Source organism: Vidua chalybeata, chromosome 6, assembly GCF_026979565.1.
Source record: "Vidua chalybeata isolate OUT-0048 chromosome 6, bVidCha1 merged haplotype, whole genome shotgun sequence".
NCBI classification, from domain to species: Eukaryota; Metazoa; Chordata; class Aves; order Passeriformes; family Viduidae; genus Vidua; species Vidua chalybeata.
The window spans coordinates 35,710,035-35,737,495 of NC_071535.1; the positions used below are offsets into that span (position 1 = coordinate 35,710,035).

The 27,461-nt window shown below is 43.2% G+C and overlaps 2 protein-coding genes and 1 long non-coding RNA gene across 8 annotated transcripts in view; 2 read left to right on the forward strand and 1 right to left on the reverse strand.

Annotated features, from left to right (window-relative positions):
- Nucleotides 1–26,411, reverse strand: ZFYVE1 (zinc finger FYVE-type containing 1). Of its 3 annotated transcripts, XM_053945315.1 has the most exons (13): nucleotides 25,583–26,411; nucleotides 23,554–23,649; nucleotides 21,223–21,759; nucleotides 9,977–10,481; nucleotides 7,968–8,182; nucleotides 5,822–5,928; nucleotides 4,905–5,013; nucleotides 4,216–4,313; nucleotides 4,000–4,117; nucleotides 3,493–3,663; nucleotides 2,014–2,194; nucleotides 1,407–1,520; nucleotides 1–250 (listed from the first exon to the last, which is right to left on the reverse strand). In XM_053945315.1, the coding sequence occupies exons 3-13, from the start codon at nucleotides 21,718–21,720 to the stop codon at nucleotides 18–20; spliced, it is 2,349 nt and encodes a 782-aa protein (XP_053801290.1). In that variant the 5' UTR covers nucleotides 21,721–21,759; nucleotides 23,554–23,649; nucleotides 25,583–26,411; the 3' UTR covers nucleotides 1–17. The 3 variants fall into 3 exon arrangements, with proteins under 3 accessions (XP_053801290.1, XP_053801289.1, XP_053801291.1); XM_053945314.1 differs by lacking the exons at nucleotides 23,554–23,649; nucleotides 25,583–26,411 and adding an exon at nucleotides 22,723–23,129; XM_053945316.1 differs by lacking the exons at nucleotides 23,554–23,649; nucleotides 25,583–26,411 and adding an exon at nucleotides 22,723–23,129 and having other exon boundaries at nucleotides 21,223–21,804.
- LOC128789391 (uncharacterized) lies at nucleotides 2,089–4,216 on the forward strand. The gene is made up of 3 exons (XR_008431392.1): nucleotides 2,089–2,172; nucleotides 3,723–3,811; nucleotides 4,038–4,216. It is a non-coding gene; the product is annotated as an uncharacterized LOC128789391 (long non-coding RNA).
- Nucleotides 26,412–26,647: 236 nt separating the features above from the next.
- RBM25 (RNA binding motif protein 25) overlaps nucleotides 26,648–27,461 on the forward strand; it is a 32,958-nt gene continuing 32,144 nt past the window's right edge. For 2 of the 4 annotated variants that reach the window (XM_053945114.1, XM_053945117.1), the window contains exon 1: nucleotides 26,968–27,091. The gene's annotated coding sequence lies outside the window, so the exon portion shown is untranslated. Of the gene's footprint in view, nucleotides 26,730–26,967; nucleotides 27,096–27,461 lie in introns of those variants that run through there. The other 2 variants (XM_053945115.1, XM_053945116.1) reach the window with 2 other exon arrangements.

Consider the following 27,461-nt stretch of genomic DNA (forward strand, 5'->3'; position numbering starts at 1 on the left):
TGGAGAGCAGCCTGGGGTTAAAGGTCACCAGGCTTTTTATTGCAGTTAAAGCAAACTCGGACTGGGTGATCCCATCCGCGAGAGGGAACCGCTCTGCGGTCATGTGAGCACTCATCACAGAATCCCTGGCCACAGGCCCGACAGTGATGTTTGGAGAGTTTGATACTGAATTCCTTCCGGCAATTGTGGCAGTGCAGGATTTCATGATCTGGTACCCAGTATGCAGGTCGGGCAGCATCTTTTACCAGACCTAGGGAGGAAGTGAGGTGGGGGGATGAGAAAGAGGGAGAACAAAATAATCCATGAACATGAGCATATCAAGAATGTACTCCAGTGGAGGCACTCACACACTGCAAGTCATACTGCTGCCATTAAGGGGGACGTGACCTACTGACAGAATCCTTCAGTGCAATGAGTAGCCATTTAGGGCATTCTACAATTCTCCAACATTCTGCCTCTCTTCAAAGAGTAAACTGTGTCTCTTTTAATAGTGGCACCTTGCCTTACTCAGACTCTTCCAGAGGTTAAGACACTTTCTTTTCCCTACCTTCAGTTTCAGCTGTGGCCAAAAAAACCACAAAGTCACTAAATCAAATATTCAGAAATGTATTTACTGTCTGAACTGAGAAAGGGATTTATTCTGCCCTTGAGTCAGAGAGCAAATACCCACAAAGGTGAAGGCCAGACATGCTGTAGGCAAAGCAGCTGAACAATGATCTGTGCAATGAGTAGGAAGTCAGATGCAACAGCAGAAGACTCAAATGTGAAATGTTTGCTGACATACCTAAACTGCCACACAGCACATGAAAGAGCAGCAGAGGTTCCCTGCACTAAACTCGCCATGAAATCAGACTACTAATTACTTCCTCATCATTACCAACCTGGACAGCTTCAAATTCTCAGCCCTCCCCTCAGAAGTACCAAGAAGTGCCAGCAGTATCCATGAACACACTTAAAAGGCACTCAGCATCTTTGAAAGAAAACCAAACCTGATAAAATGCTTCCTAATGGGCCAGTCTCTAGGGAACTTCAAATGGCAGGTCACTGCAGTGAATCTATCAGGGAAGCATGAGTTACTCACAGCTTGGTGCACAGTTTTGCTTAATAGGGTGAAAAGAGAAAGTGTGATCTGCAGAAACAACATGCTGAAAACCAAGAGGAAACATCAAGCAGAAGAGGTTCAGAGGGCTGTAGAACTCTCAACCAACAGAGGTGTCAGCCTGTCACACAAACTCTTGAAGTTTAATAACAAGTTTTGCTCTTTGAAAACAAAAATGCCTTTAGACAAAAAAACAAAAAAAAAAACCAAAAAAAAAAAAACCAAAAAAAAAAAACAACAACAAAAAAAAAAACAAAACAAAACAAAAAAAAAACCCAAAAAAACATCAGAACAGAACAGAACTCACCTAAGGGAATGTCCATGGCTGTCACCACCGCTCCAAGCGTGTTTTGCACAGCTTCCCCCACCTTCCTGGCAATAAGTGTCCCCCCTTCCTCATCTGAAGGCAGTTCAGCCACATCTGCATAACACAAGAGTGAAGGGCTCAACACCCAAGTCCACCACCCCTTCGGCCAAGTTCCAGTTAATTTACATTAACAAAACCAGCAGCAAACCCAAAAGGCAGATTGGAATCTTTCCTCAGCCTTTATGTTCCCCATCCACAATCTTGGATTGCAGAGTGTTCATTTTAGCAATAATGGACAAAATATACAGTCTGCTGTAACATAAGCACCCCTGCTCTAATGCTAGCACCAGACCATTAGCAATTGCTAGGGAAACAAAAGTAAAGATACAATTAGAAAATAATTTTGTCAGCAGTTCAGGTGTCTGGTAGGGTCATCTTTCTTCCAAAACATATTGAGCTCTTCAGCTTCCGTACCAAACACTGTTTGGAAAGCCAGTGTGAACAACACTATCTACATCCACAGAAACTGGTTGTGATCCAGAAATTAGGGACAAAGACTCCAGGCTAGTGCCCAGGGATAGTTCTGTCACAATCAACTCAAGATTACCTAACTGGATGCCCCTGTTGTCATAGCAGTTGTCACACACGCGCACTGGTGCTGGTCCCCAGCCTCGCTCAGGCACTGGACGGGTCTTGGAAGAACAGCCATCACAGAAGCCCTCTCCACAGGCCCGGCAGTGATGCTTTGTGTCGTTATCTTTGAAAGGTGTGTTGCACTTCTTACAACTCTAATCAGAACAACACAGAAGGAAGAACTGTTAATTTGATCGTCCTAAAGTGAAAAATAGAGAGCAGAAGCCCAGGATGGCAAGTTTCAGACTAAAATTGTGAAAAATACAGTTACACACAAGACTTGGGTCCTATCAGCCCCATAACTTTACCCCAGGAAAGTGATTTAGAACAGTAGGTGTATATTGGTTAAGCCAATATATTGCTACGATCCCTTCATTCACCATCAAAAATAAACACAGCCATATCATGCAGGGCTGAATGATGGATATTTGACCTTTGTGCGGGGTAAGAATTCAGAAGACAGTTTTCAATGAAGAAGAATCTGTTTCCAGCAAGACACAGGGAATGCTTTCCTAGTTGAACTGTTTGGGTCAGCTTTTTACATCTGGTATGAAACCAGAATTTAATCTATAAAAATAGTACTATCAACTGCAGTGGCCAGATTTGAGGTGTTGATTATTTGTTTTGAAAAACAAGTTCATGCAAACCAAGATTTTCTGTAATATTGCTAGGACAATAGCTCACAAAGAGCAAGCAGAAACAGTCTCTTTATCAGGGCTGGGTCAAGTCTCTGTTCATAATTTCTCTGGCTAAGTCAAGAATGGAAAGAGGAGAGAGAACTTCAGTTTTCTCAAAATTGTAGGAGTAGGGATTGCTGCATGTCATGGTTTGACACTGGCACAATGCCAGTGCCCTCATGAAAATACACTTTTCTAATAGAAATGCTGTGAGATGTTATCAGGAACAGAGCAGAGCAGGTCCAAGCTTGATAACAAATGAAAAAAAAACTTTATTAAACTACTACTACTGTACAAGACACACACACTAAATCTAGGATGAAGACCCTCTAAAACACTCCTCCTCCCACCTAATTTCTAAAACAACTACAGTGAGACATCACCTGGGATTCTTAATTAAGTTGCTACCCTTTAGATAAACAATACTCAGTCTATCAAGGGAGAGAGGAGTCTCTCTTGCACCATAGACCCTCCAGGAAACACAGTCCCTCCCATTTTCCCCTGGGGCCAAGGGTCCAAGAACTTAGATCATCTTCTTCCTGAAGACAGAGGGCATCACCATTCCCTCTTCAGCTTTTCTCTGTTCTTGCCGTTCTAAACCTGACCACTGATTGGTTTGACCCAACTTCCTGAAAAAATCTACTTCCATGTCAAACCATGACACTGCAGTAAAACAAAGAAGCATTTAGAATCTGAAAAGTTCTTTAATTACTTAAAGAGTAAGGAAAAGGGGTTTTAGCTAGGCAAAGCCTTTCTCTCCAGCAGCTGCTATTTACCAGAATCTGAGAATTGGGTCTCCAGTAAGCCGGGGCAATCTGATCTGTCAACCAGGAGGTCACAGCTTTTGTGGGTCCCAGGCTAAGTTCAGATACTGATTGAGCCATGAAATTCATGCCATCCAACAAACGCTGGGCTGCATTGTTGTTGTCTTTCAGAAATCCATCAGTCTGGAATGAAACAGATATTAATTTGAGAATAAAAACAGGGAAACCTTTTTTTTTTTTAGATTCAGATGGCTCTGCAACCCATTACTCCTGATAAACTGGAGGGCAAGCAGGAATAAAAGACTCACCAGCCCAGCTTTGAAAGACAGAAGTAGGTTGGCAACTTAGCCATTTCAAGATAGTCAAAAGATGCCTGAAAGCCCTTGCAAAGTCTCTTTTGAACAGCAGGGACCAGCTTAATGAAAGGCAATCTATTTTCTCCATCAACATCCAGAAGAACCAAATTACCATGGGCATGGCTGTACACATACACAAAGACTGTCCAGCAACCAGACTTACCCCTGGCCAGACATGCTCAATTTCTGTCCTCACTACAGTGTTCACAGGGTCTTGGTTGCCAAACCAGTACTGCCGGCTGCGATACACCACCCCACAGTTGGGGCACTCAATCACGTACCTGCACAGGAGGAGGACAGGTCACCTCTCTGGCAAGTCCCATGCACCAGGCAGCACAGAGACCACAGAGAGCAGAGAGATCCCAGCTGCAGTACTTACCCTGACCAGGCATACTTGGCAAGGCCCAGCCAAGGGGAATCCGTGGAAGCAGAGGTTTTTGGCACCACGCTGACCTCCATCCCTCGTTCATAACAGGCCTACAACACAAAGGCTCAATTAAAACTACATTATTGGGAATCCAAATCTACATCTGGCTGCTGTTTGGCCACGTAAAGCACATAATTAGCATACAGAGGTCCACAGCAAAGGCGCACTCATCAGAACTCATTTAAAAACAAAGCAAAACCAAACCCACTATCAATAATCACATCAGCAAAGTATTTCTATATCAATAAAAACCATGATGGTAGTCAAAAATTTTCCTGTCTCCTGCACAGATCCTTCAGAAAAATTGGCTGATACCAATTTTTACTAATACCAAGCACTGGGCATAAGCAAATAAGTTACTGTGTCAAATATATAAAAGGTCAACATTACCCAGGTTAAGAGCAGCCAACTTCAAAATTTAGCTATAAAAGAACACATAGCACACAGAGGTGATGAACTCTCCAAGCAAACATACAAGTCAAATAAGGATCAATTTTTCTTGTCAAGGCTATGAGCACCTCTGACATTAAAAATAAAAAAAGGAAGAAAACAGGCACATGCAGGCACATGCCTGTGATATTCCTCATTTACTTGGTCATCCTTTCCTTTTTCATTCTTCAGACCTTGTCCTTGTATCTCACCTTGCAAGTGTAGACTCTGTTATCATACTGGTGAGAATATCTGCATCGACTTTTGGATTCATGAGGGACTCCTTCCTTTGCATGGTTCATGCTCTTCTTACAGCCACACCTGAGTATGCAAGAGCAACACATGAGTTGTTGCTCTTAGACACAGGACAGATGTCACCAAGATTTCATTTTTACTGCTATCTTGCATTTTTATAGATGTTGTGCCCTCAAACCATCTTCACAACTGTACATACAGCAATGACATAATTTATTATTGAAAGGCAGGCTCTTCAGAAGGAGGTGTAGCAACTGTTTCCCATACAAAGCAGCACCTCACAACAATTCACTGCAGAAAATGCTCAGCATCAGAAAAGAAGCATAACCAGCCACAACATCGTGCTGCTATACAGCTTCCAGACTCAGAGCACTGACTGCCATCTACTGCCCTTCCAGGCTCAATCTTGGGGCTCTTTCCAGAGAGCTACAAGCCAAGATCTAATAAAACATGGAGCGCCACTTAGACCTAGTCACTGAATACAGCCCCACTCCATGATGCATGCTTTAGGATTGTTCATACTGTTTAGGCAATAAAAAGGTCAGGAAAGAAACACCATAAGAAATTTCAGGGGATTTATTTAGACACTCCTTTCTTTCTGCCCTGCTTGCATTTGGGAAAAGATATGGGCAGCACAGGTTAGTAGTCATGCACAAAAACGGTGGGCAAAAACCATGAATCCAGCTGGGATGTGGCAATAGTGGCTGTCCAGTTCACATAAGAGTTGAATTGCAAGCTGATTTTGCCTGGAGGTATTAGCTGAGGATAGATGATGTCAGGTGTCAAGATGTCACAGAAACTTTACATTCTGTGGCTACAAATGGGGGCAGCACTATCCTCTAGGAGGATGGAGAAGCATTTCTAATCTACTTACCCACAGCTGAGGCATACAGAGGAGCATGTGAAATATTCATCTGGAAAGAAAGAGCTGTGAGCCATCTGGTCATCAGGGATCTCCCCACTGAACCGGTCACTTAGAGCCTGTCAAACAAAAAAGAATGAACTGGAAAGGGATTAAGGGCAATGAAGACATTTTGCAAGAAAAAGCATGGATTCCTCTACTGGATGGGGAGGCAGAGAGAGTACACTGCTAACAAATGTGTCTTACTAGTCTGGAAAACAAAACGAGGATTGTAAACGAACCAAGAAGGCAATCTTGCACTTGTATGGAAGTGACTTAAATACTTGTAAGATATTCTTTTTCTCCGCTCTTCTCTCCTCCTGTCCCCTAGTTTGAATTTTGTAGTAGAAATGGGTGGTAGAAAATTGCATCCACCTCTGTGCATCAAATCCATGCTCAAAATAGCAGGGTTCTTTCTAAATGGGCTTTGCATTCTGGAAACCTCTGAAAAGAAACTCATAGGATCATTTCTCATAGTTCATGAGAACACATTTTTTTGCCTCTTGGCTCAGAAAGTGCTGCCCTGAGCTGTCCTCTGGCCACTTGAACAACTGCTCTTCTCTGGTGAAATGGCAAAACTGAGACAAAGGGATTTGTACCCTTTCCTAGGAACACCCATTCTCAGATTAAATCAGTCCTTAGTCTTGGCACACTTAACTTTTTCAGTTCTTTTAGCTGTTATGTTTAGGGAAAAAAAAAAAAAAAAGCACTGGAACAAAGCAAATGGTTACAGTTTTTCTTAATGGAGATCTCTGAAGGCATGAGATCTAGCTGAAACTCTTCCTACAGCTGAGGTTTATATAGCGGCTGCCTGCCTTTCTCTTCCTCCCCCTCCCCTCACAGGGCTGGGGTAGGTGGAGTGGGTGCATCTTTGCTGTCTAGCAAGGGTTGACTGCATTTACACATAGACTTGTGTGTACCTCTCTCACCACAGCTTCCCTCAGATAAGTTCTCTATTTAAACATTTTATTTCACACAATTCTCTTCACATTCTCTTTTAAGCGTGACTGATACTGATACTTTTGAATGAACTCAAAAGTTAGAGGAAGTGGACAGAAATCTATAGCAAATCTTGTGTCCTCAGCAATTGAAGCAAAAGAAGTTAATTTGTAGTCAGTAGTGATTTGAACACTTAACTGGTCATGAATTTAAGTACACCAGCAGCTATATGTGAAACCAGGCTACTTGATTATTGCAATAACGTCCTAAAAGTTAAACTAAAATTAATGATACCAACTGTTTTTCCCCTTGCTGCCTGTCTGCTCCCAAATGCAAAGAACTGAGTACATGCCACCCTGGCACTTCCCTCTGTGCTTCAGCTACCACTAACACAGAGCAGCCAGAATTATCTGTTCCAACAGCTGTGACTAACACCAGAAAAGACTGCTAACACTACCTCCTTCTGCAGATACGCCCCAGCTCTGCCTGCCCCTCCCCAATGACAGCTATGCTCTTCAGGCCAAAGAAAATACGATGTTAATCAGGCAGTGGTATGTGGAAACTTGTAGGAAAGACTGCAAATTTAAAGACCCAAAAATCCCTGTGACATCCTAGCAAAGGGAAGTGTCTAAGAAAATCACTTGCTCTAAAGTAATACATCGTTTGGCTTGATCCCATCCTGTTCCCTAGCTACCAGCACAACTCCTTTCTCCTTCTTTTTGCCTCCTAGCCCTTGGGTTATACTAGTCAGTGCTAGGTTTTGCCAACTATTAACTCTCTCCAAGTCTCTTGCATTTCCTCCTTTTGTGCTGAGGCCAACTTTAGGAATTTTATAAAAAAAAAACCCTTCTACGGTCTCTCTTTGTCAATCACTGTCATTAAGTGCTTGTCACTCACAGCATCATTATTTTTTTCTTCCCAGCTCCAATTTATGATCTTGCTCAGTTTGGCTCTTTAATTTTTCTCCCATGGTCTTTACTGAAGTGTTTGTTTTGAAGTAAAAAAAAAAAAAAAAAAAACTACTCAGCCTCCCTGGCTGTTAGACAAAATTATCATTCTCATGGAAGACTTGCATGCAAGTCTGCATCACTGTTTCAGGTGCTCTGCCTTTATGAGCCACAGTTGAGTTAATAGCAACAGTGGTACAAATAAACACTGTGACAAACTCTTCTTCACTTACTTTTAGTGCTTTGTAGATAACCCCGGGCTGTCTGGGTGACCGAGTAGTATTGTTCTCCAGCTGCTGCTCCACAGCTCGCCTAAGCCCAGAGAAATCTGTTGGAGGATTGTATGTCCTTGTTCCCTTGTAGTGAATTGAGCTGAAAGCCTCAGGAAAACAGCTTAGCTTCCGAAACCGATCCTGAATGAGCTTCTCAGGAACCTCAGAAGGATGATCTATATGTGAGAGTATCAGCAAGTTCATTTGGAGCTGATTGTTTAAAACAATACTTTAATTGCATAGTATTTTCATATGCAATATAGACCTAGTTTTCTTAATTAAATCTTCTACTACATCTGGAATGCAGTTATAATTACATTTTAAAACAAGGAAAACTTTCCAAAAGCAGTCTCTGTTTTGTGATACACAGCTTTAAAGCTGTCTTTTCTAAGACCACGTTTCTCAGGTAAAACCAGACACATCTAGATTTTGAAACACAGATATCCAGATTACGGAGCAAGTTAGGACACAATACAAGGAAACACAATGTCAGCACGTTTTTTAGTTCTGCTCACCAGACCATAACTTGGTATAGCTATTCCTAGCACCTGATAAGCAGAGGACATGAACCTTACATGGGCTGCCTGTTCTCCATGCCAACCCTGTAGCACGGAAGACCAAGCCTTTATTAACAATTTGTACATGGCAAAGCATTTCAGAACTGGCCACATCAGGTCAGACTCAACAGAGCCAACCACATTCTCCTGCCTGCTTCCAAGTTCCTGGTGTACATTTCAGAATAAGGCAGGCCCCATCTTTCCTGTCCTAAAACTATATAAACATGCTTACTTCAATTATCCGTTGAGATTGATGGTTACAGCTTTCTGCATATCCATATATGCTAAGAGGTTTCTTTCCTATTCCTACTGTGATCAGAAGTGACCATAATTTTTTTTTTTTTGTGACCTTGACTTTGCTTACAGGTGTAAAGTGTCCTCATGGGTCACTAAAGGCTGAACTGATGAAACAGCAAATGTCAACAACTTCATGAAAGGCTGAATTGCTAATCAGCAAATTGGTATATAAGGAAAGGATCTGCCTTATATGTAATTTAAAAGTTATTAAGAAGTTACTCCAATAATAACCAGAAATAATGTCAAGTTCTTCTACTAGTTTAAAACCTCACTGTTTAGAAAAGCCAAAATGAGAATGTGGGTCAGCCAGGACTGCTGAGGTATTTATTACACAAGAGACAGCTCCTAGATGTTCACAAACAGCGGGACTGAGCCTCAGCTGCTATTGCCTGTGGGATAGACTCACGTCCAAGAAGTTAATGGAGAACTGTCTCCCATGGGAGGGATCCCAGACTGGAGCAGGGGATGGACTCCTCTCCCTGAGCAGCAGCAAGAGCAATGTGTGATGAACTGGCCATAACTCCATACCCTGTCTTATTGCATGGATGGCAGGGGAGGAGGTAGAGCTGGGAAGGAGGGAGGGATGAGGGAAAGCTGGTTTTAAGATTTATTTTACTTCTCATTACCCTGCCCTGATTTTGTCAGTAATAAATTCAGTTAATATCCCCAAGTCAAGTCAGCTTTCCCCATGATGGTATTTGATGAGTTATATCTCCCAGACCTTATCTCAGCTGATGAACTTTTCATTATATTTTCTCTCTCCTGTCCACTTGTGGAGGGGAGTGATAGAGCAGCTTTGGTGGGTGCCTGGCATCCAGCCAGGGTCAACTCACCACATCAGTTTTCACCTTCATCTGTCGTATCACCTATACTCATGAATTTGTATGATGACCCCTCCTGTGGCTGGCAGAACTCATTATGATTCAGTGCTGATGTTCCGCTGGCTAAGAGGATTATTCTAGCTGATTTGGAAGAGGGAATGTTCCCAGATTGAAACTAGTGAGAGCAAAACCCAAATCACATTTTTACATGGGAGTAAAGAGTGCTGAATATGCAAGGCAACCTGATAGTTTACAGACAGCGTTGAGCACATTGTAATTGGAATTGCCTACTCACCAGAGCCCAGTAGCTTGGTGTACACAGTCTCGTGAAAGATGATGACACCTGGACCCAAAGTTGACAGAGGAACATCTAGGCCACAGCGCGCTGTGGTTGCTTTTAGCTCCTTGGTGAAGTGTTTTAAATAAGCCTCTGAGGCATCACCAAGGAACTTGAAGAGGTCATTGTGGAGCCTGTCAGCACGAGTACGGTAGATGACAAGGTCAGAGATGGCCAGGACCTTCAGCAGCAGCCGTGTTCTCTGGCTCAGGTTCACAGTGGCCCCCAGGAGGCCCTCTGTATCAATGACCACCACTTTGCGGACAGGGTCATAGGCTGCCCAGACTCCAACTGTGCAAGACTCCTGGGCAGGAGACGTCTTGAAGACTTCTCGGCCATAGAAGAAAGTGTGGTTAAGGGTGTGAGACTTGCCATCCCCTGTGTTCCCAAAGATGGACACTACCTTTAGGTGCTGGTCAGGACTGCAGTCCAGTTTCTTAATAAAGTCTTCCTCATTCCTTACCTTCCAAAACAAAAAGAGAAAATATTATAACTATGCAATTGGAGTAGACAGCACTGAAAACACAGCTGGTGTCAGGATTCATAAGATTAAAAAGAGTGATTAGGTCCTCTTCAGATTTCATCATAAGTTTCTGAAGCACCAAGAAGTACAAAGAAAAATACTAGAATGCAGTTTTGTAAAATGTACATATTGATGAGATTTATGTTGTTCCATCATGTAGCTGTTTTGGAAGTCATGCCTCACTGTGATTATGTATGTAGTCAACTCTCTAGTACCTCACCCCATTCTCTGAGACAGCCCTTTCAGACAAGGGAGCATAACACTACTTCCAAGTCTGTCAGAACAGCTGCCTGGAGCATGGCAGACTTTCTCAGTAGCACTGGTCTCCTGGCAAGCCTGCAAGTTCAGGCGTGAAAGAGGGGATTGCTCTTACCACTTTAACTTGCCTCATCCACAGAGGTTGAATACCTGTTTAGGTACAAAAATATCTGCCATGCACTTCTGCTGCATCTATCTACAGCCAGGGGCTCTCAGACACAGAGTGTCCTATTCCCATCGCTCTCCAGCTGATCGATCCTTCAGCTGGAAAGAGGGAGCAGAGAAGAAGCAGCAAAGCTGTGCACTGGAGTCAGGTGCTCGAAGCAGGTCAAACTGGCTCTCACAGAAGTGCCACAACTACCTCAATGATCCCTTTCATAATTTACTGTATTGTACTTTCATTAAAAAATAAAACAAAAGAACACACATATACAAAACCAAAAAGAAGTGCAGGTAACTTTCTCTTTGGCTTTACATAGTTTAAGTGTCAAGCATTGTGCTGTCTAGGCTAAAGAACAGGGCATTTTCTGTTCAGATGCTGGAGCAACAGGAGCAGATAAACAAGCAGTGAAATGGGCTAGGGCTCTGTACAAGAGCCTGCCCTGATCTTGTTGCAGAATAGATCCTTGGCTTTCACAGGTTTCATGCTTCATTCATTTGTTTAGCCCTTACTGTTTTGTCTTCCAACAGGTTTTATCCATATATTATATGACAGGGAAGAATATGACAAAAGCACTTTTTGAGAAAGATTAAATTCACTTTCTTCATCTCAATTCCCTCTTCAAGAACTTCCCATCAACTGAAAAGAGCAGGGCTTCCATCCCCTCTCATTTGCCACTTAACTTCTGGAAGCTCTTAGCTATTTTCATCCTGCGAGTACAGTTGGAAGATTTCACAATCTATGAAACAGAGAGACAATGAAGTAATAAATGGTTTCTTTGAACAAGCTTATTCATAAATCAGCAAATTAGTTTAAGGCTTAGCCAGCCCCATTTGCTTTCATCAAAACTATCAACAGCACCTAGACTTTGAAGGAAAATAAAAATCAGACAGCGTACAAAAACATAAAAAATAGCCAGTGTGCCAGATTGTGGTTGGGAACAGTGTTCGCAAAGAAAACCTGTGGGCTTGCAGTAACTTCTCACAGACTCAAACTATTCAAGGCAGCCTCACAGTGTAGAAGAAAACAGGAAACAAGAGACATCAAAATGCTCTCAAGAGAATCTTTCCTGATGTCTGTGGAGGAACATCAAGATACACTGAGATTACAGGTGCACAAGAAAGGGTCTGCTTCCTTGGTAGCTGTGATTATTAGCTTATCATCAGGAAGGTAGCTTAGATGACAGATGCAGTTTTCCTTAGTGTCTCTTAAGATGTCTCTGTGGAAGAAAGGAAGTTCACGGTTCATGGAATAGCTCCTAAAAACATTCACATATTAGACAATATAAAGATGTTATGTGTACATAAGCAAAAAGGAATGTGATAATGTCTTCTTCAAAAATGTTTTGGTTTTAACTCCCACCTCCTAAACTTCTCACCAAAAAGGTGACAAGATGTGTAGATGTGGTGTTGAGGAACAGTTTAGTGGTTGACTTGGCAATGCTGAGTTAATGGTTGCACTTGATGATCTCAAAGCTCTTTTCCAACTTAAGTGAGTCTATGATTAGAGAACAGTATCTTCTGACACACAACCACTAAGTCAATAAGAATGATAGAAATTTAACACCTTTCTCAATGAATGGAAATGTAAGCTACAAGATTTGTAACAGCACATCCAAATGTATACCAGCATAAAATTACAAACATCTGAGACAAATCAGTACAAGTGATCAAATCAATCAAGTGGGAAAAAAAAAAAAAAGAATTCACCTTAAAACATTACTTAACACTGGCAATACAAGTAATGCTGCTCACAGTTCAGAAAATATTTTTAAAAGATAATGCTTACAAGAATTTAAACGCCTTAAATCAGAAGGAGAAATGGCAAAGCAAGCTAAAAGAAGATCTGCAAACCTCTTAAGCAGTCCTGAACTTCTAAAACAAAACTGAGCCAATATTAGGTAATTGATCTTAAGGACAGAGTATCATATCAATTACTAAACCTGGAAACAGAAGAGACCTATCAGATCTGCCCAGCTCAACACACACCAGTTATTGAAAACACTGCTTCAAAATCTAGAGATTTTGATCATAAGCAGGTGCTCAAGAAGAATCAAAGCTGACTTTTAAGTTGAAGCAGCTCTAGTTTTCTACCTTAGGTTGCTCTTATACCTTTTCTTCTGCATGACTTTCCATAGAAAATATAATTTATGCCATTAATCAAGTCTTCCACATATAACTTAAAATTCATAATCTAATTACACCGATTTCATATAGAAGTAAGAGCCTCTAAAAAACAAATTTCCTAAAAGTTTTATGAAAATGGACAACAGAGTAGAAAAGAAAGACTCTAATAACATTACTGAGGAAAGAGCATGTCTCATGTCCACACCCTGCCACCTCTAAGACACAGTAGTAAGCTGAGCAGTCATGCCCATACATGCTAGCCAGTAAGCATGCAGGCTGGTCCATGACAGCACACATACTGCTTCTTACTCAAAAGACAGAAAATGTGGACAGCCACTGGATAATGGGAAGAAGACATCCCAGAAATTAGACTTCATTAATTCTACTGGTCAAAGAGTTACTTTTTACTAAGTAAATGTTTTACAGTAGCCTGAGAAAGTTTCTGCAAAGGGCTGTGTCAACAGATTAGTTTATAGAATTGTGTATATCATACCAGTAGTTCCAATCTGGTATTCAAGAGTAAGTTATTAATCACTTATCACTTATTAATCACTGATCCAGCAAACACTTAAATACATTAATCACGACTGTCATCAGTGATCTCCTAGCCTTCAGCCAAGCTGACAGTGGACATCAGTATTTTCAGGTCTGGAGTCCTACAGAGCCTCAAGCCCAAATTGAAGGACCTGACACCAGATGCTGGGAGGACAAAATAAACCAGGGGACAGACATGCTACAGGGATCTAAGGTTAGATTCTCACACTTTGATGTTATTCCCCATGTGGGTGCAGGTCTGGCTCAAGCAGATGAAAGCATTTGTATTAGAGGTGTTTCCTAACCTGAAGGGTTTTTTCCTGTTTGTTTGTCTTCACTGCAGTACCACCTATGGGTTCTGTTGAGAACTGTTATCAGCCACAGTACATACGCATGGACAATACTGTCCCTGAACTGAATATATTTTTCAGACCAAAATTATCCTTCCCACAACACTGGCACAGGAATTCAGGTTCAATATTTTCATGGGTTTGTATGGAGCTTAACAGCATGAGTTTCAACAGGACTTAGTGGTCCCTGCAATGAAGGGTAGAGGCTGCCCATGTCTGAGGCCCATGTCTATTATTACAGAACTCTGAAAGAGGCAAAGACAGAAGAGTTAAATCCTGCTTAACAACCCTACCCAAATAGATCCTATTTCAAATGTTTTAAGACAGTGGTAGAAAAAAAAAGGGGATTGGATTGACCCAATTTGACTGGACTCCTCCCTAACCCAAGAGGCAATATTGACTGAAATATTGCTATTACCAGGTAAGTTAACCTTGTAGAAGATAGCTAAGTTATAACAAACTTCCGAAAGCAGAAAAAAGACTACAAAGTCCACTAAACTGCCTGCTTGCTGAAAAAGTACTTTTTCAAGGACTGAAAACTAATAAAGACTTTGAAGTGAATGCAACTGCTGCAAAAATAACAGCAACATAATAGTATCATCTAACCCTAAAAAAGAACAATAAACAATGCAGAAGTTATGGTTTTGTATCCTAAATACCTTTCAAGCTCCTGTAGATGTTAATTTGGCCACAGAGCTACCAATTACCACCTGAAAGTCACAGCTCTAGCAGCAGAGACCACATCCATGCGAAGAGACTTGCCCAGAAGACATCAAGTCAACCAGCAAGTTCATGCTGTCTTCCTAAATACTCCTAAGAGTAACTCAATTACCTGTGTGGACACTACTTATACCACTGTCCTTGTTAAGAGGGGCATTTACAAACTTACTTGTGTAACAGTTGCATTCTTCCTAGAAAACAGTTACTCTGGTTATTTTCCCAGTTTCAGGGTGTTTGAACGGGCAGGCCAAAGGACTCAATCTTCTGCCTTTACGTGATCCTACAGCAAAGCATTAACAACCCAGGTAAAAAAGCCAGAAGTGTGTACTGCAGTGACATCTGTCTCCCAGTGATCACTGCAGAAAAGAGAAAGTGAAGGCAATGGAAAGGACAGAAGGGCTAGAAGAGAGCAAGCTGATTTTACTTTCTTGAATGAACCCCAAAGCACTCACATCGCATTCCTATTGGCAGCATTCAAGAGCCCAAACGTATTCATTGGAAAAGTGCAAAGAGGGGTACAGCAGGGGAAACACTAAAACACCCCATTTTCCCCCTCAAGAATATTTAGTTCAGAAACTGAACTAAGTTCAGGAACTTCTTGAATGAAAGTCTGGGTAATTCCAGAGTGGCTTGCAGGATGTCTCACCTGAGTCAGTGACAACTGACTCTTCCTTCCACACCAGCACTCATATAGCAGATGGACAATAGAGACAGAAAAGACTTTAATTAATGCCCAAGAGTACTGCATCATGAAAAAGGTGCAAGACTGGTTCCAGGGAAAAGCACTATTTGTAAGTGGCTATGTTAAAAATTAGCTAAGAGTCAGCCTTAGACTGTCAAAGGAGCTGTGTTTGTTAAATGGATGGCTCTCTCCCACCTTCTAAAAACACTCTTCAAAATACTGGTATATGCCCAGTGGAAAAAGGAATACTCCTAACTAGCAATTGCTGAGTAGTTTCTCTACTACTTTATTCCGAAGACAGAAAAACGGTGCACTTAAATTTAGGTGAACTGATGACAGACTGAGATAGGAGGAATACTGAAAAATAACAAAGTAATAAGAGAAAAATTCTTAGAGCGTAGGACAGTAAACTCCCAAAAATAACTTGGCAAGAAAACTTCACTAAAGCAAAAAGAGGAGGAAAACTCATCTATAGCACAACAGCAGTATCAAGAGACAGAAACTACATATCCTGATCCAACAGATCACACCAGCCTAAAAAATTCAGATCCTTCAATTTTTTTTCTTCCTCCTTTATATCCATAACAAATATACTAATTGTGACTCCTTATTTTACAGGATATGGACTAAATTTTCCAGAAATATAGAGCTGACTGTGCTACCCTAAAGTACAAAAAAAAAATACCCCATCAAAAACACATTCCCCCAACAGCAAATGAAACAAGAGTGTCACAGGAACTAGCACTATTTGCTAGACAAATACAAGTCAGACTTAAGAGATCATAACCTTCTTTCATTAAAGAACACTTGTGTTAGCTCCCACTAATGGACAAAGAATACTTGACAAGAAAAAGCATTCCTAGAGACTCCATTCTCTCATCCCTAGACTTTATCCAGGCTCAAATCAGTAGATAATAAGGAAAAATCACAGTATTTCCATCATGTTTACAGAAGGAGTGAGAAAAGCAAAGCAGCTAGCAACCCTGCAGAGTCATCAGGATGTATGTGTAACTTTTTCACAGGAGGGAACAGAGGAGGGAGGACACATGAACTATTATGCTGTTAGTGACAGGTTATTTCATGATTGTACAAAATGGTCTGCATTTAAATAAGGGCTATTTTGCGTTATCTTAACTGACTGCAAAGCATTACACAGATGTTGCTCGTATTTGCTGAGGGGAAGACCTAACTCCTTTAGGTGTCTAGACCTGCTAGAAAGAATAGAAAAAGCCTCAAAGAATGCGGCTGTATTTAGGAAATTGAGATATCTATTGGCACAACAAAAAGACACTGCAAACTGAAGAAAGGGAGCTAATATGGATATCTCAGGGGAGACATAGCAATAAATGTATGCTCCTTTTCCCTCATAAAATTACACAGCTGGGGAAATTAGTTTTGTGACTAGATAGAGGAAATTTTTTCTTTTCTTCTAGTCTCCTTAGTAAGTCAGAATACAAAGCCAGTACCTTTTATGTTTGTTTGCAACTCACAGATTGGGTAATTTCTTGTGACAGAGCTAGTTTCTGGTCAAAGATGAGCAAACTCTAAGGCAGATATTAATAACCAAGCATGTCCTCTATCTTCTGGGGTCAATGAAGACTTTTCCTACTTCTATTAAGCATATGTGCTGAGTCCTTAATTAGGCCTTTGGACAAAGTGCTATCATAGAAGCTGCTAGTGACACTACAACCAAGTTCTGATCTTGTGGTAAGAACTCCCAACATCTGTTCCCCAAGATAAAAATACTGCACTGTTGTTATGCATTGTAAAGCATTCAGCCCTGCCTCAAAAGTAGTAGTAAATAAAAGTTCATTGTATAACAGATGCATAACTCTGTTTTATGCTAAAGAGCTCCTTTGCAAGCGTGTTGCATGAAGACAAAGCAAAAATGGAAAGTGTTCCAGAAACTGCATAAATATAAGTACGAGAGGCAAAGAGAGATCCAGGTGAGTGGAAATGTTCATGGGACAGTAAGAGAGCCTCAGGATTTGAAACAAGTATCACAACCTGAGTCATGTTTTTATTGTTGTTTTTCACTGTATTTTCCTTAATAGATACACAAATACCAGTTTAAAAACCCAATTAATTGACTCTGATTTCTTATGGGAACTGCCTCCTGTGTGCAAGGGGCAGCACTAGTGACAACACCAATGATGCCTGTTTGAGAATCCAGGAAGTTAAAGATAAGAAAGGAAAGCTGACATCTTGGCAGAGCAGATCAGGAGATTCAGTTGAGGGACTTACACATATAATAAAAGAAGGCACACAGTTTGAGTCTAACAAGGCGAAGAGGAGATGTGGAAGATGTATAGAGTGACAGGACCAAAGCAATTGACTGAGGAAGTAATCCCCACAATATCATTCTCAGATGAGCAAGGAAGATATGTCAGAGCCAATTAACAAACAGATGCAGCAGTTATCAAGAACAATTTGAAGCCTCAGCTTTAGATATGCAATAGATAAGACCAAAAGTTTAATACTGTGTAAAGAGAAACTGCATAATAGAGTTTGAGAAACATAGCCTAGAATGGGGTCTAAACTGCAGATGATGCCAGTTTTTAAAAGTCATTACTTGTTTTCTAATAGAAGTCAGTGAGGTCTTATGAGGGACAAGAAGTCCTGGAAGAAGGAAGAAAAAATTCGTCATGTAGGTCAGGATGCCTGGGGACTAACTCACAAGAATTGCAAAGCATTGCACTGTGTGGTGTGAGATAGCTGGGGTTGGACTCCAGGAGGAACAACCTCCCTCTCTGTTCTTCCACAGACTTGCAGTACAAACTTGGATTTAACCTTTAACAACCTTTTTTTTAACATGAGAGAGCCAACGTCTTTTTGAGGTGCTCAGATATAGTGCTGTTATGATGAACATCACAGGGAAGCTTGTATTTCACAGATACAACCTTTAGCTGCCATTGGTTTTCTAAAAACAAGCAGTGACTTAAAATGGGACCTTTTCTGTCTACTGGATTTGAACAAGCACAAGAAGTCCTCAGCTTTCTGAGCTTATGCTATGCCTGCAAAGCACAAAAAGCTTTGAGCAGGCCAGCACATCTGTGCAACATGGCACAAAGACAATTATGCAGATCTCAGAATTATCATAGCTGTATCTGTGTACTGCTGAGCCCAAACTGAGAATTTCCACCTCTCCCCTGAACCAATTTGCTCAGGCACAGCTCCTTATGGATTAATCCACATTGCTTCTGGATCTAGAACTAGATCAGTCGTTTGCTTACATACTATAAATATTCTTCTGTTTTAGAGCTACCACCTCCAAGAAGCCAACAGGAACAACGAGATGAAACATAACCACTTGAGCTTAACAACTCCAAAGGAAACTAAAATCAAATCTTTTAGCCCTGCATTCAAGTTATATGTTTGTTAACAAATATACATGAGTGATTATCTTAATCCATCATCTGCTGTTCCAGCAGCGTTAACTAGTTCCATCTAATTGGGCGGGGGGGGCGGTGGTAGGGTGGTGTAGCTTTTACCATTTGTAATTTTGTAGCTTTTAACATTCCTATCGCAGAATCTACCATTGATAGCAAATCAGCAGTTTCCTCTCTTATTTCCCAACTAATGCAACAATTTTCAAGCTCCAAAGGTCACTAACAGTTAAAGACAGCTGTTAAATTCTGTTAAATTCTTATCCTGTCTGCTCAAGCTTAAAAAGCCACACACTCTCAAACTCTGAACTTCCATATTCCAAATTACTAATATTTTGGCATTTTTGGACAAAAAATTGGTTTAAATAAAGAACATTCTAATGATTTCTCTCTCAATAATGCCAAGCACAAAATAAGACACCGATGATCACTTTCCAATAGCTAAATTGGCTCCTCAATATTATCAAGAGCAAAAGACGACTACTTAGCTCTGAAGACATCTTCTGTGGCATCTGACAGGCCTTTCTGAATAAAGGTCCTTAAGCTCACTAGCAGAATTATCACTATAATAGCAATCAGTCTTTAAATTCCAGCTGTCAGATAATAATTTAACTGAAATCTCTCAAACTGCTTTGATACTGGCTGTGAGATGTCACATACGTATTCAGCCATGAGGAAGAGAGGATCACTCCAGATGGAAGAGCTCTGATTCAACATCTTCATAGTGAAATAAGATCATTTTTTGGAGAGCTTTTTCAACCCAACCCTGTTCTGACCAAATTGCTATGATCTGATATAGGACCACTGCTGTCCCAATAAGGAAGTTGGCTTTATTGCCCATGACATTTAAATAGCAAATGCACTTGCTTGCAGGAGGCAGCCAAAGGTCTACCTCAATAAGGCTTACAGATTCATGAGTATAAATATAACTTAAACCAGTACAACCACACACAGACACAGTTTGTGAGCAGCTTTGCAGGACAGCCCTGTTCCAAGGCATTTCAGAGCTTGCTCTAGTGGCCAGAGGAGGATTATTGAAAAGTCTGTATCTTGAAGTAATAGTTGCATCTGTCACACATTACAAGGAAATAAGTGTGTGCTTAGGGCTTGGAGGCATACAAACTTAAGACTGCTACAGACCTGAAACTCAAGCACTCTGTTTACAGTCACAGCTGTCCTGCATACTGTGCATTCTATGTCAGTGCACAATAAGGGCTGTCACCCTTTCCACCCTTTCCCTTTCAAAAGCCATGACAGTTTAGCAATCGGTACACCTGAATTGACAAAAATATTACTATTCTATATTATTGTATAATTACTGTGTACATACACATATATGTAAGTACACACACTTCTATAGTATAGAATAGATATGAGATACTTAAGTCACATTTCCTTGTGATGCATGACAGGCACATCAACTGTTACTATGATGGATACAAATAACTATCAAGAATAAGAATATAATCACAATTCTTTTTAATGATGGTAGCATGAGTATGAGTTAAATTAGAGCAACCTGATACTGAGTCTCCAGGTGACTACACATTTTCTTTCAGTGGCTCCTGAATGAGGTTTAACATAGGGAATGCAAACTGAAAGTCAGAAAACAAAATTCAATTTTTAGTTGTGTAATTAATATGCTCTGTGGCTTTCACACATTTTTGCCTTCTAAAATGATTACCAAATATAAGGGCCAACAGGAGAGTTCTATAACTGCATATATTGAATGCTAGGCTTTCTAAAATAGTGCCTCCTGGGAGACTGCTCCTAGTCAGCTAGTTCCTATCATTTTTATCAGCAGACCTACCCCAGTGACAACTTCGCCCCCTCTTTGAACAAAAGGCTAACATGTAATAATATTTGTGACAAGCAATATATATTAACCATGGTGTCTGTAGGACTTGTATGGAACACTTAGGACACTTATTTCTATTTTGTTCTACTCCTAAAAATCATATGGATTTACTGGTGCTAAATGGTAGCAATGGGCTGTAGTCTTGCATTAGCACTACTTGGTACAGTACCCTCTCCTAGTCATACAGCAGGAAATTGTCTGTCAGGACTCCCATTTCCAGGACACCTAGTGCAATACACTGTATTCAATTCTGTTCAGGAACGATCAGCATCCTGCACAGACAGCTCTTATCTTAGTTGTGTGTGTCTCAGTACAGAGTCAATTCTTTCACCAGCTTTGCTTACCAAGCCTCTTAGAGGAGGCTCTTGCCACACATAAGGTTTAGTGAACTTGACCTTTTGAGGAACTCATGAGCAGGGCCACTCGAAGGCACTGTGTCTCTCTAGCCCAAGATGCTCAGTGGCATTTGTACTTTACCTGGCCATCATTTTGTTACCGTTGCCACCAATTACACTTCAAGTATTAACCATGCATGACAGCAGCCTGTTAGACTAAGAAAGAAACTAAAGCATCTTGCCTGTTCACAACAAACCACAACAGTTCTTACCTGAATCTCCTCAGTTTCATCCACCAAGAGGAAACTCACAACTTTTTCTGTCATCTTCCTTCTCTTGGACTCCTCATCCATCCCCTCCTCCTCTTCCTGTTCTTGGGCTTTGCCAGCATGGTAAACGGTGACAGGGTGCTTCCTTCTGTTCCCCCCAGCATGTGTTCTCTTCTGACATTCCACACAGAGGTTGATTTTGCACACCTGGCACCTCACTGCTGCTATCTGCCTTGAGCCTGTCATACTGGCATGCATTATGTTCCCATTGGCACCTTTGCAGGAGTCACAGTACGGGACATGGCCGGGTCTTATACGGGTCCGTTCATGGTTCCGCAACCTTTCTGGCTGATGCAGCTCTTCTTCACAACGCTGGCACTGCAGGCTCCTGCACTCATCGCACTCAAAGATTGCTTCATCTGTCCCACTGCAAACATAGCTTTCCTGGCACAGGAGTGTTGTGTTCTGTCCTTTCTCCACAGTTTGCGTGTGGGCACTCATCTTCAGATTTCTTTAAAGCAATGTTTTTCCCTCCTGTTTCTGTTCCAAACAATGATACGTGTAAAAGTCAGTTCCAAATTTACTCTTTCCACAAAAGAAAGAAACACAAGAGGAATGTTGTCTGTAGTTAATTTTAAATAACGAATATATGTTTCTGCAAGATTCATACACTGATCTGCCCTGCAAGAAGAGTGTTGTTAAGTACTAATGAAGTTTTCTTTCTCCAAAATAAACTTAGACAACGTGGCTGGTTTCATGCATTATTATACCCAAATGCTGGTATACATTCTTTCTCTGCCTAGCTGTTTAACGTCCTGTCAGTGATGAGAAAAAAACCCCAGCCTGGTGTACTTCAACAGATACAGCAAGTATTTCCCTGAAGCTGAGAACGGAGACAGCTGGTGACACAGAGACAAAAAAGGCATCAGAAATGCACAAATGCATATATATGCACATACACACAAAAGGACCGTGTCAAGACTAGAAAATTCTCTGCTTTCACTCCACAGCTAAGCTCCTCCTTCAGAGAGTTCACAGTATTTATTTGCTGGGAATTTCCTGATGTGCTTCGCCAGATAAACAAAAATCTGCTCTCTTTCTGCGCTCCTTCTAGTAACACTAGAAGACGATCGCTACCGCGGTCAGGCTGACAGACAACGTATTTTTTTTTTCCATCTCCCTCTGCGCCCCAAGTTGCCAGAGCAGAGCGCTGAGATCAGCGCCCGCCGAGGGCAGCCTGCGCACCCCGCCGCCGCCTTTGTCTCGACCGCTACCTCGGGGCCGCCTCCCCTGCTCCCAGCCAGCGCGGAGCCCTTCTCGCTCCGGGATGACCCTCGGCGCCCTCTCTCCCCGCCAGTCCCGCAGCCCCAGGCGGGCGCTGCCCCGCGGGGCGGCTGCACTTGTGGCTCGTCCGCCCGCGGGGGCTGCAGGCGGACCCCGCGTCCCGCCCGCGGTTACGTAACGGCGGTGCCGGCCGGCGCCTCCCCCCGCGCCCAGACCTACCTGGGGCTGCGCCCGGCACCGCGCCGGCCGGCCAGGAAGGGGGAAACCCCCGGGTTCCTCCCGCCGAGCAGCGGTAGCGGGCGGGAGCCGCGGTGGGACCGGGAACAAAGGCGGCACGGCACGGCACGGGGCGCCGCGAGCCGGGCTATTGTTTACAAGCCGGCGGCCACCCTTCTTCCCCTTCCTCCCGCCGGCACCCGGTGACTAAGGACTCGGGTCCCGGCCGCGGCTTCCTCCTCCCCCCCCGTCCCCTCTGCGCCCGGGGGGGATCTCGCGGTTCTCCTCCCCCAGTGGTCGACCATGCAGTCGGGGCGCCCGGGGGAACTGAGCAGGGCAGGGCCAGCCAGGACCCGCGCCTCCTCCGCCCGCTCCCCTCGTTGTCAGCCGGGATCAGCTGATCGCGGGGAACTTCGGGGTTATTTTCTCGCCGCGGAGACGGGAAGGCGGCGAGCTGAAGGCGGGGCGGCGCTGGCACGCCGGGAGCTGTAGTCCGGAGGCTGCACCGCCCCGGGTTCGCCGCGCCGGCCGGGACGCGCGGTGCCCGTGGCGGGCAGGCGCGGTGCCCCGGCCCTTGCGGTGACGCCGAGGTTTTCTGCTCCCCTCATTTTGTTTTCGCCCCACTGTCTCACACTGCCTGGGTTCCCCAAGGAGCTGCGCCGGAGGAGCGTAAACAGCTCCCAGCAGGGTTTAAAGAGGTGAAAATCGTAGCGAAGCTCTCTCCTCCCACCGCCTGGAGAACGAAAAGGCGGCTGCTCCCAGGCCTCCAGGTCTGGCAAATGAATGGATCATGGTGTCCACCTGAGAGGAGAGCACTTCCTGCCCAAATCTCACCTGCCACTCATTGGTTTAAACGAAATCTCGACAAGGAGAGCCACTGGTCACTGTCACTGTAGCCTTTGGGGTTTCTTTCATGACTGTAGCTTCAACCTATGGGTAAACAACCATAATTTATATAGCTGAAAGGGACTGCAGGTCCAAAATAGAGGCACACACCTGCCAAGAAATGGCAGATTCACTGTCACAAACTGGAGCCATGGGAATGAGAGGTGAAAGCCAGAGATGGTCAAAGAAACCATTTGGTGAGGAAGCAACCTTGGCCAGTAGTGGGTCCAAACCCAATGTTAGCTCATGGGGTCTGACAAGAAAATAGTGAGTTGTTTTTCATTGGCTGATTTAGATAATATGCAAAAATATTTTTGTTGTAGAACAGCCAGTGCACAGGCTATACTTGTTACTCTTCTAAAGTAACAAGAGTTTTCGGCTGGATGTTTGGATCAAATGCTAGTGGTTACTAAACCAGAGGAGGGACATGAACTGTTTTCCTTCAGTGGACATTACATGTTGATAACCACTAACAGACAGCTATAAGGTGCCCCGTCCTTTGGTCTCCTGCTTCAGTTTTAAACAAACAGTTTCAAAAGGGATCTAAATTGCAAAGTAATTACTTTGAAGTATCATCATTTCACAAAACTGAGTCAACAGATCCAATTACTGTGAAAATGAGGCATCAATGAATTTTCTAACACAAGGAGTGACTGAGGCCCTCTCAGAATTAAAGTGTATTGCTGAAGTACTTTTGTTATACTAGATTGTACTATACATATATATTTGTGTAGGCATATACATGATTTAATTATTTTTTTACGCAGCTTAATGATGATGAATGACTGAAGACTGGCACAGTAACTCTCTTCCCTGTTCTCTTTCATGCTGTTACAATAATGTATTTTCATAAAAGATTAATTTAAGAGATTGACAAAATAGACTGACATATATAAGAATAAAGTTTTGGTGAACCAAATGTCTTCAGACTGAAAAAATCCTGAATAATGAATATAACTAATACATATGAGGTAGAAACTTTTAAATCTCACAGTGCTATTCAAAGGAGCCAAGGAATGAGATCAATGAGTCTGGCATCTAAGGGATCTTCCTCTAAGTGCCTTTATTTAGACTGGTAGTGTGATAGAGGGAGCAATTAAAGGATATGAGGAAGAAAAAATGCATATAAAATGTTTAAAATATATAGTCTAGAAACAACGTGACCCTGGTACCCTGAGGTGCTGCCTAACATTTTTTGGATGATTTCTTATGCTTGAAATACAAGACAATTGGCAGACAGAAAAGCACGTCTTAATTTTAACCTTAATATTAAAAGCCATGTACTGCAATCTTCATTATTGTCTTGAGCACAAAATTCTGGAGTTTGCAGTGAGAACTGCAGAAATTGAACTGTGATCACTATCTGGAAAAGGGATCTCAGTTGCATATATGAAAGGCAGGAAGATAATACAGGCACTAGGGGTAGGTAATTCTAAAATCCCATAGCAGAAAGAGTAAAGACAGGAAAGTAGCTACATTTACTAGATACTTCTGCAGCTATTCTTCCTTGATTAAGAAGGATACAGAAGGCTACAGTTGATTTGTGTAAGAAGAATAAATGCAAAATAGCCTATTTCTTTGACTAAAAAAATAGATTTAACATGTACATGAGCAAAGCCTTTGCAATGTTTCCTGTAAATAAAAACTTATTACAGCCGTACAAATCAGTTTGGGATTCACATTTCTTTTTTAAGCTGAGCTGTTGTTGTCTGAGACAACAACACAGAGAAGATTCTGAAAATTTTAGTTATGCCTTTCTCTTTTCCTTGGTTTTCCTAGGTATGCTTATAATTTTTTTTTAAATATTATCACTAGTCAGTATTGTAGTTACTAAATTTGTATTAGTTTGAGAGAGATATGCCAGCTGTTTGGAATAAGCTGTAATTAATACAAAGTCAAAATGCTGTTTCTGGTGGGGGGATGAAAATACATTCAAACTTGAAATATTTCTTAAATCTGCTATTGCTAGAATACTTACCCTTACACATCATGTAAAGCAAGGTGATGAACGGGACCTTAGTTCCAACACAGTTGTTGGCTGTTCAGCAGCACATATGACATCAGCCAAATAGCTTTAATCTGCTTTGTACTGAAGACGTCAGTCTACAGGTGGAGATTCTGTCATTGGGCTCTTTTCTTTTGAGCACTTTTCTTTAAACAACAGAAAATACAACACATTTTTCCCTTACCTAATCCAACATTTTTTAAACAGCTTTATGCACATGTTCATTTTGTGGTCTCCCTCATAATAATCTGTAAGATCACGTTCCTCTCATTCACAGTCACTTCCTCTTTCCGCTTGCAACTCATTTCCAACAGTGGTGTAACTACAGCAATTACTGTCTTGTATGTCATGTTGAAAATTGTCTCTTAATGTAGTCTAAATGCTGAAAGTAGATCAGAGAAACTACCAGTTGTAGCCCATGTCCAGGCCCAATAGCACAGTGACATCTTTCTGATGGGCGTACGGCTGCCTAAGACACTAGTGCTCGCTCTTTTTGCTGTGTAAATTCTTAAGTCTTTTACAGCACAGAAAACCTTCCATGAGCCAGCTGTATCCAGGGCTGCATCCCAAACAATGCGGGCAGGCCGAGGGAGGGGATTCTCTGCCTGCGGTACAGCCCGTCCCGACCACCATCACGGGTGGGTCGCAGCTCAGCCTGGCCGGAGTGTCTGTCTGAGGGGCCATGACGGCTGACACACGGGCAAGGCTCCGTGACACCCATAGCCGGAGGCCTTCCAGGGCCTCCAGCCCGCCCTAGCCCCGACCGGCGGTGCTTGACCTCGACATGGCGGAGCTCCGAGCGGGGTCACGGCCCCGCGCCGCCCTCCGCACTAAAGATGGCGGCAGCGCGCATGCCCCTTGGCTCCCCCGCGCCCTTCTGCCCGCCGCCGCTCTATGGTCGGCCGCGGTACTGCCTGGGCGCGAGCGGGGGCGCTCCGGCACGGCCGCCTCTGTGGTGGCGCGGCGCGGTGCACGCCGGGCCGCTGGCGGAAGAGGCGGGTCACATGACCGTGCGCGGCGCGGCGGCAGCGGCTCGGCGCGGTGTGTTCGCGGCCTAGCGGGGCCTCAGCCGGCCCAGCGCCTCCCCCGCGCCATCCCCGCCCCGCTCCGCAGTCGAGGGGTGAGAACCGAGGGGTGCGGGGGGAAGAGTGAGGCAAGGAGGGAGGGCACGCGGCGGTGGCGCCTCGGCCGCCCGCTGGGCGGAGGCACGGCCGGGACCGGGCCGAGGCCGCGGCGGGCGCTCGCTGGGGAGGCAGCTCGGGCCTGGACGGGGCGTGGAACGGGTGAGCGGCCTCGGGGCGGTGCTCGCGAGGCCCGTTCGCTTCGTCTCCCGCTGGGACGCGTAGGAGTCCATTCCCCGGCGAGAGGGACGGGAACGGCCCCGCGGGAGGCGAGGGGAGCCCGTCGCACGCCCGGGACCAGGACCTGCGCGGAGCTTTGCTGGCGCCTGACGCTGCTCCCCGGGCCCGGCCGCCTTGGACTGTGGGTGGGATTTTTACTTTTGTACGTCGGGGAAACCGATCACGCTAGGAAACGCGATATATTGCGACAAGGAAGTTATTGTCCTTAGTGTGGGTTGGCGTGGTCCTCTTAAAACACGTGTTAGCAGGTCGTGCGTAAAATAATCAAGAATGATTCATCCGTGTCAGGAGCCGTTGTGATGTGCACACGGCATGTTTTTCTCATGATGTCTTTTTCCGTTGAAGAAAAAGACCTTTGTCTGCCTGAAGGAGAGTTTTTTGTTTCAACACAGGGAATATCCTGACCACAACTAACGGTTTTGTTGTTTCTTTTTTTTAGGTCTTAAACGGCCGTAGAGAAAGTGAGCTCTCAAAAGTTTTCTATTTCTTAG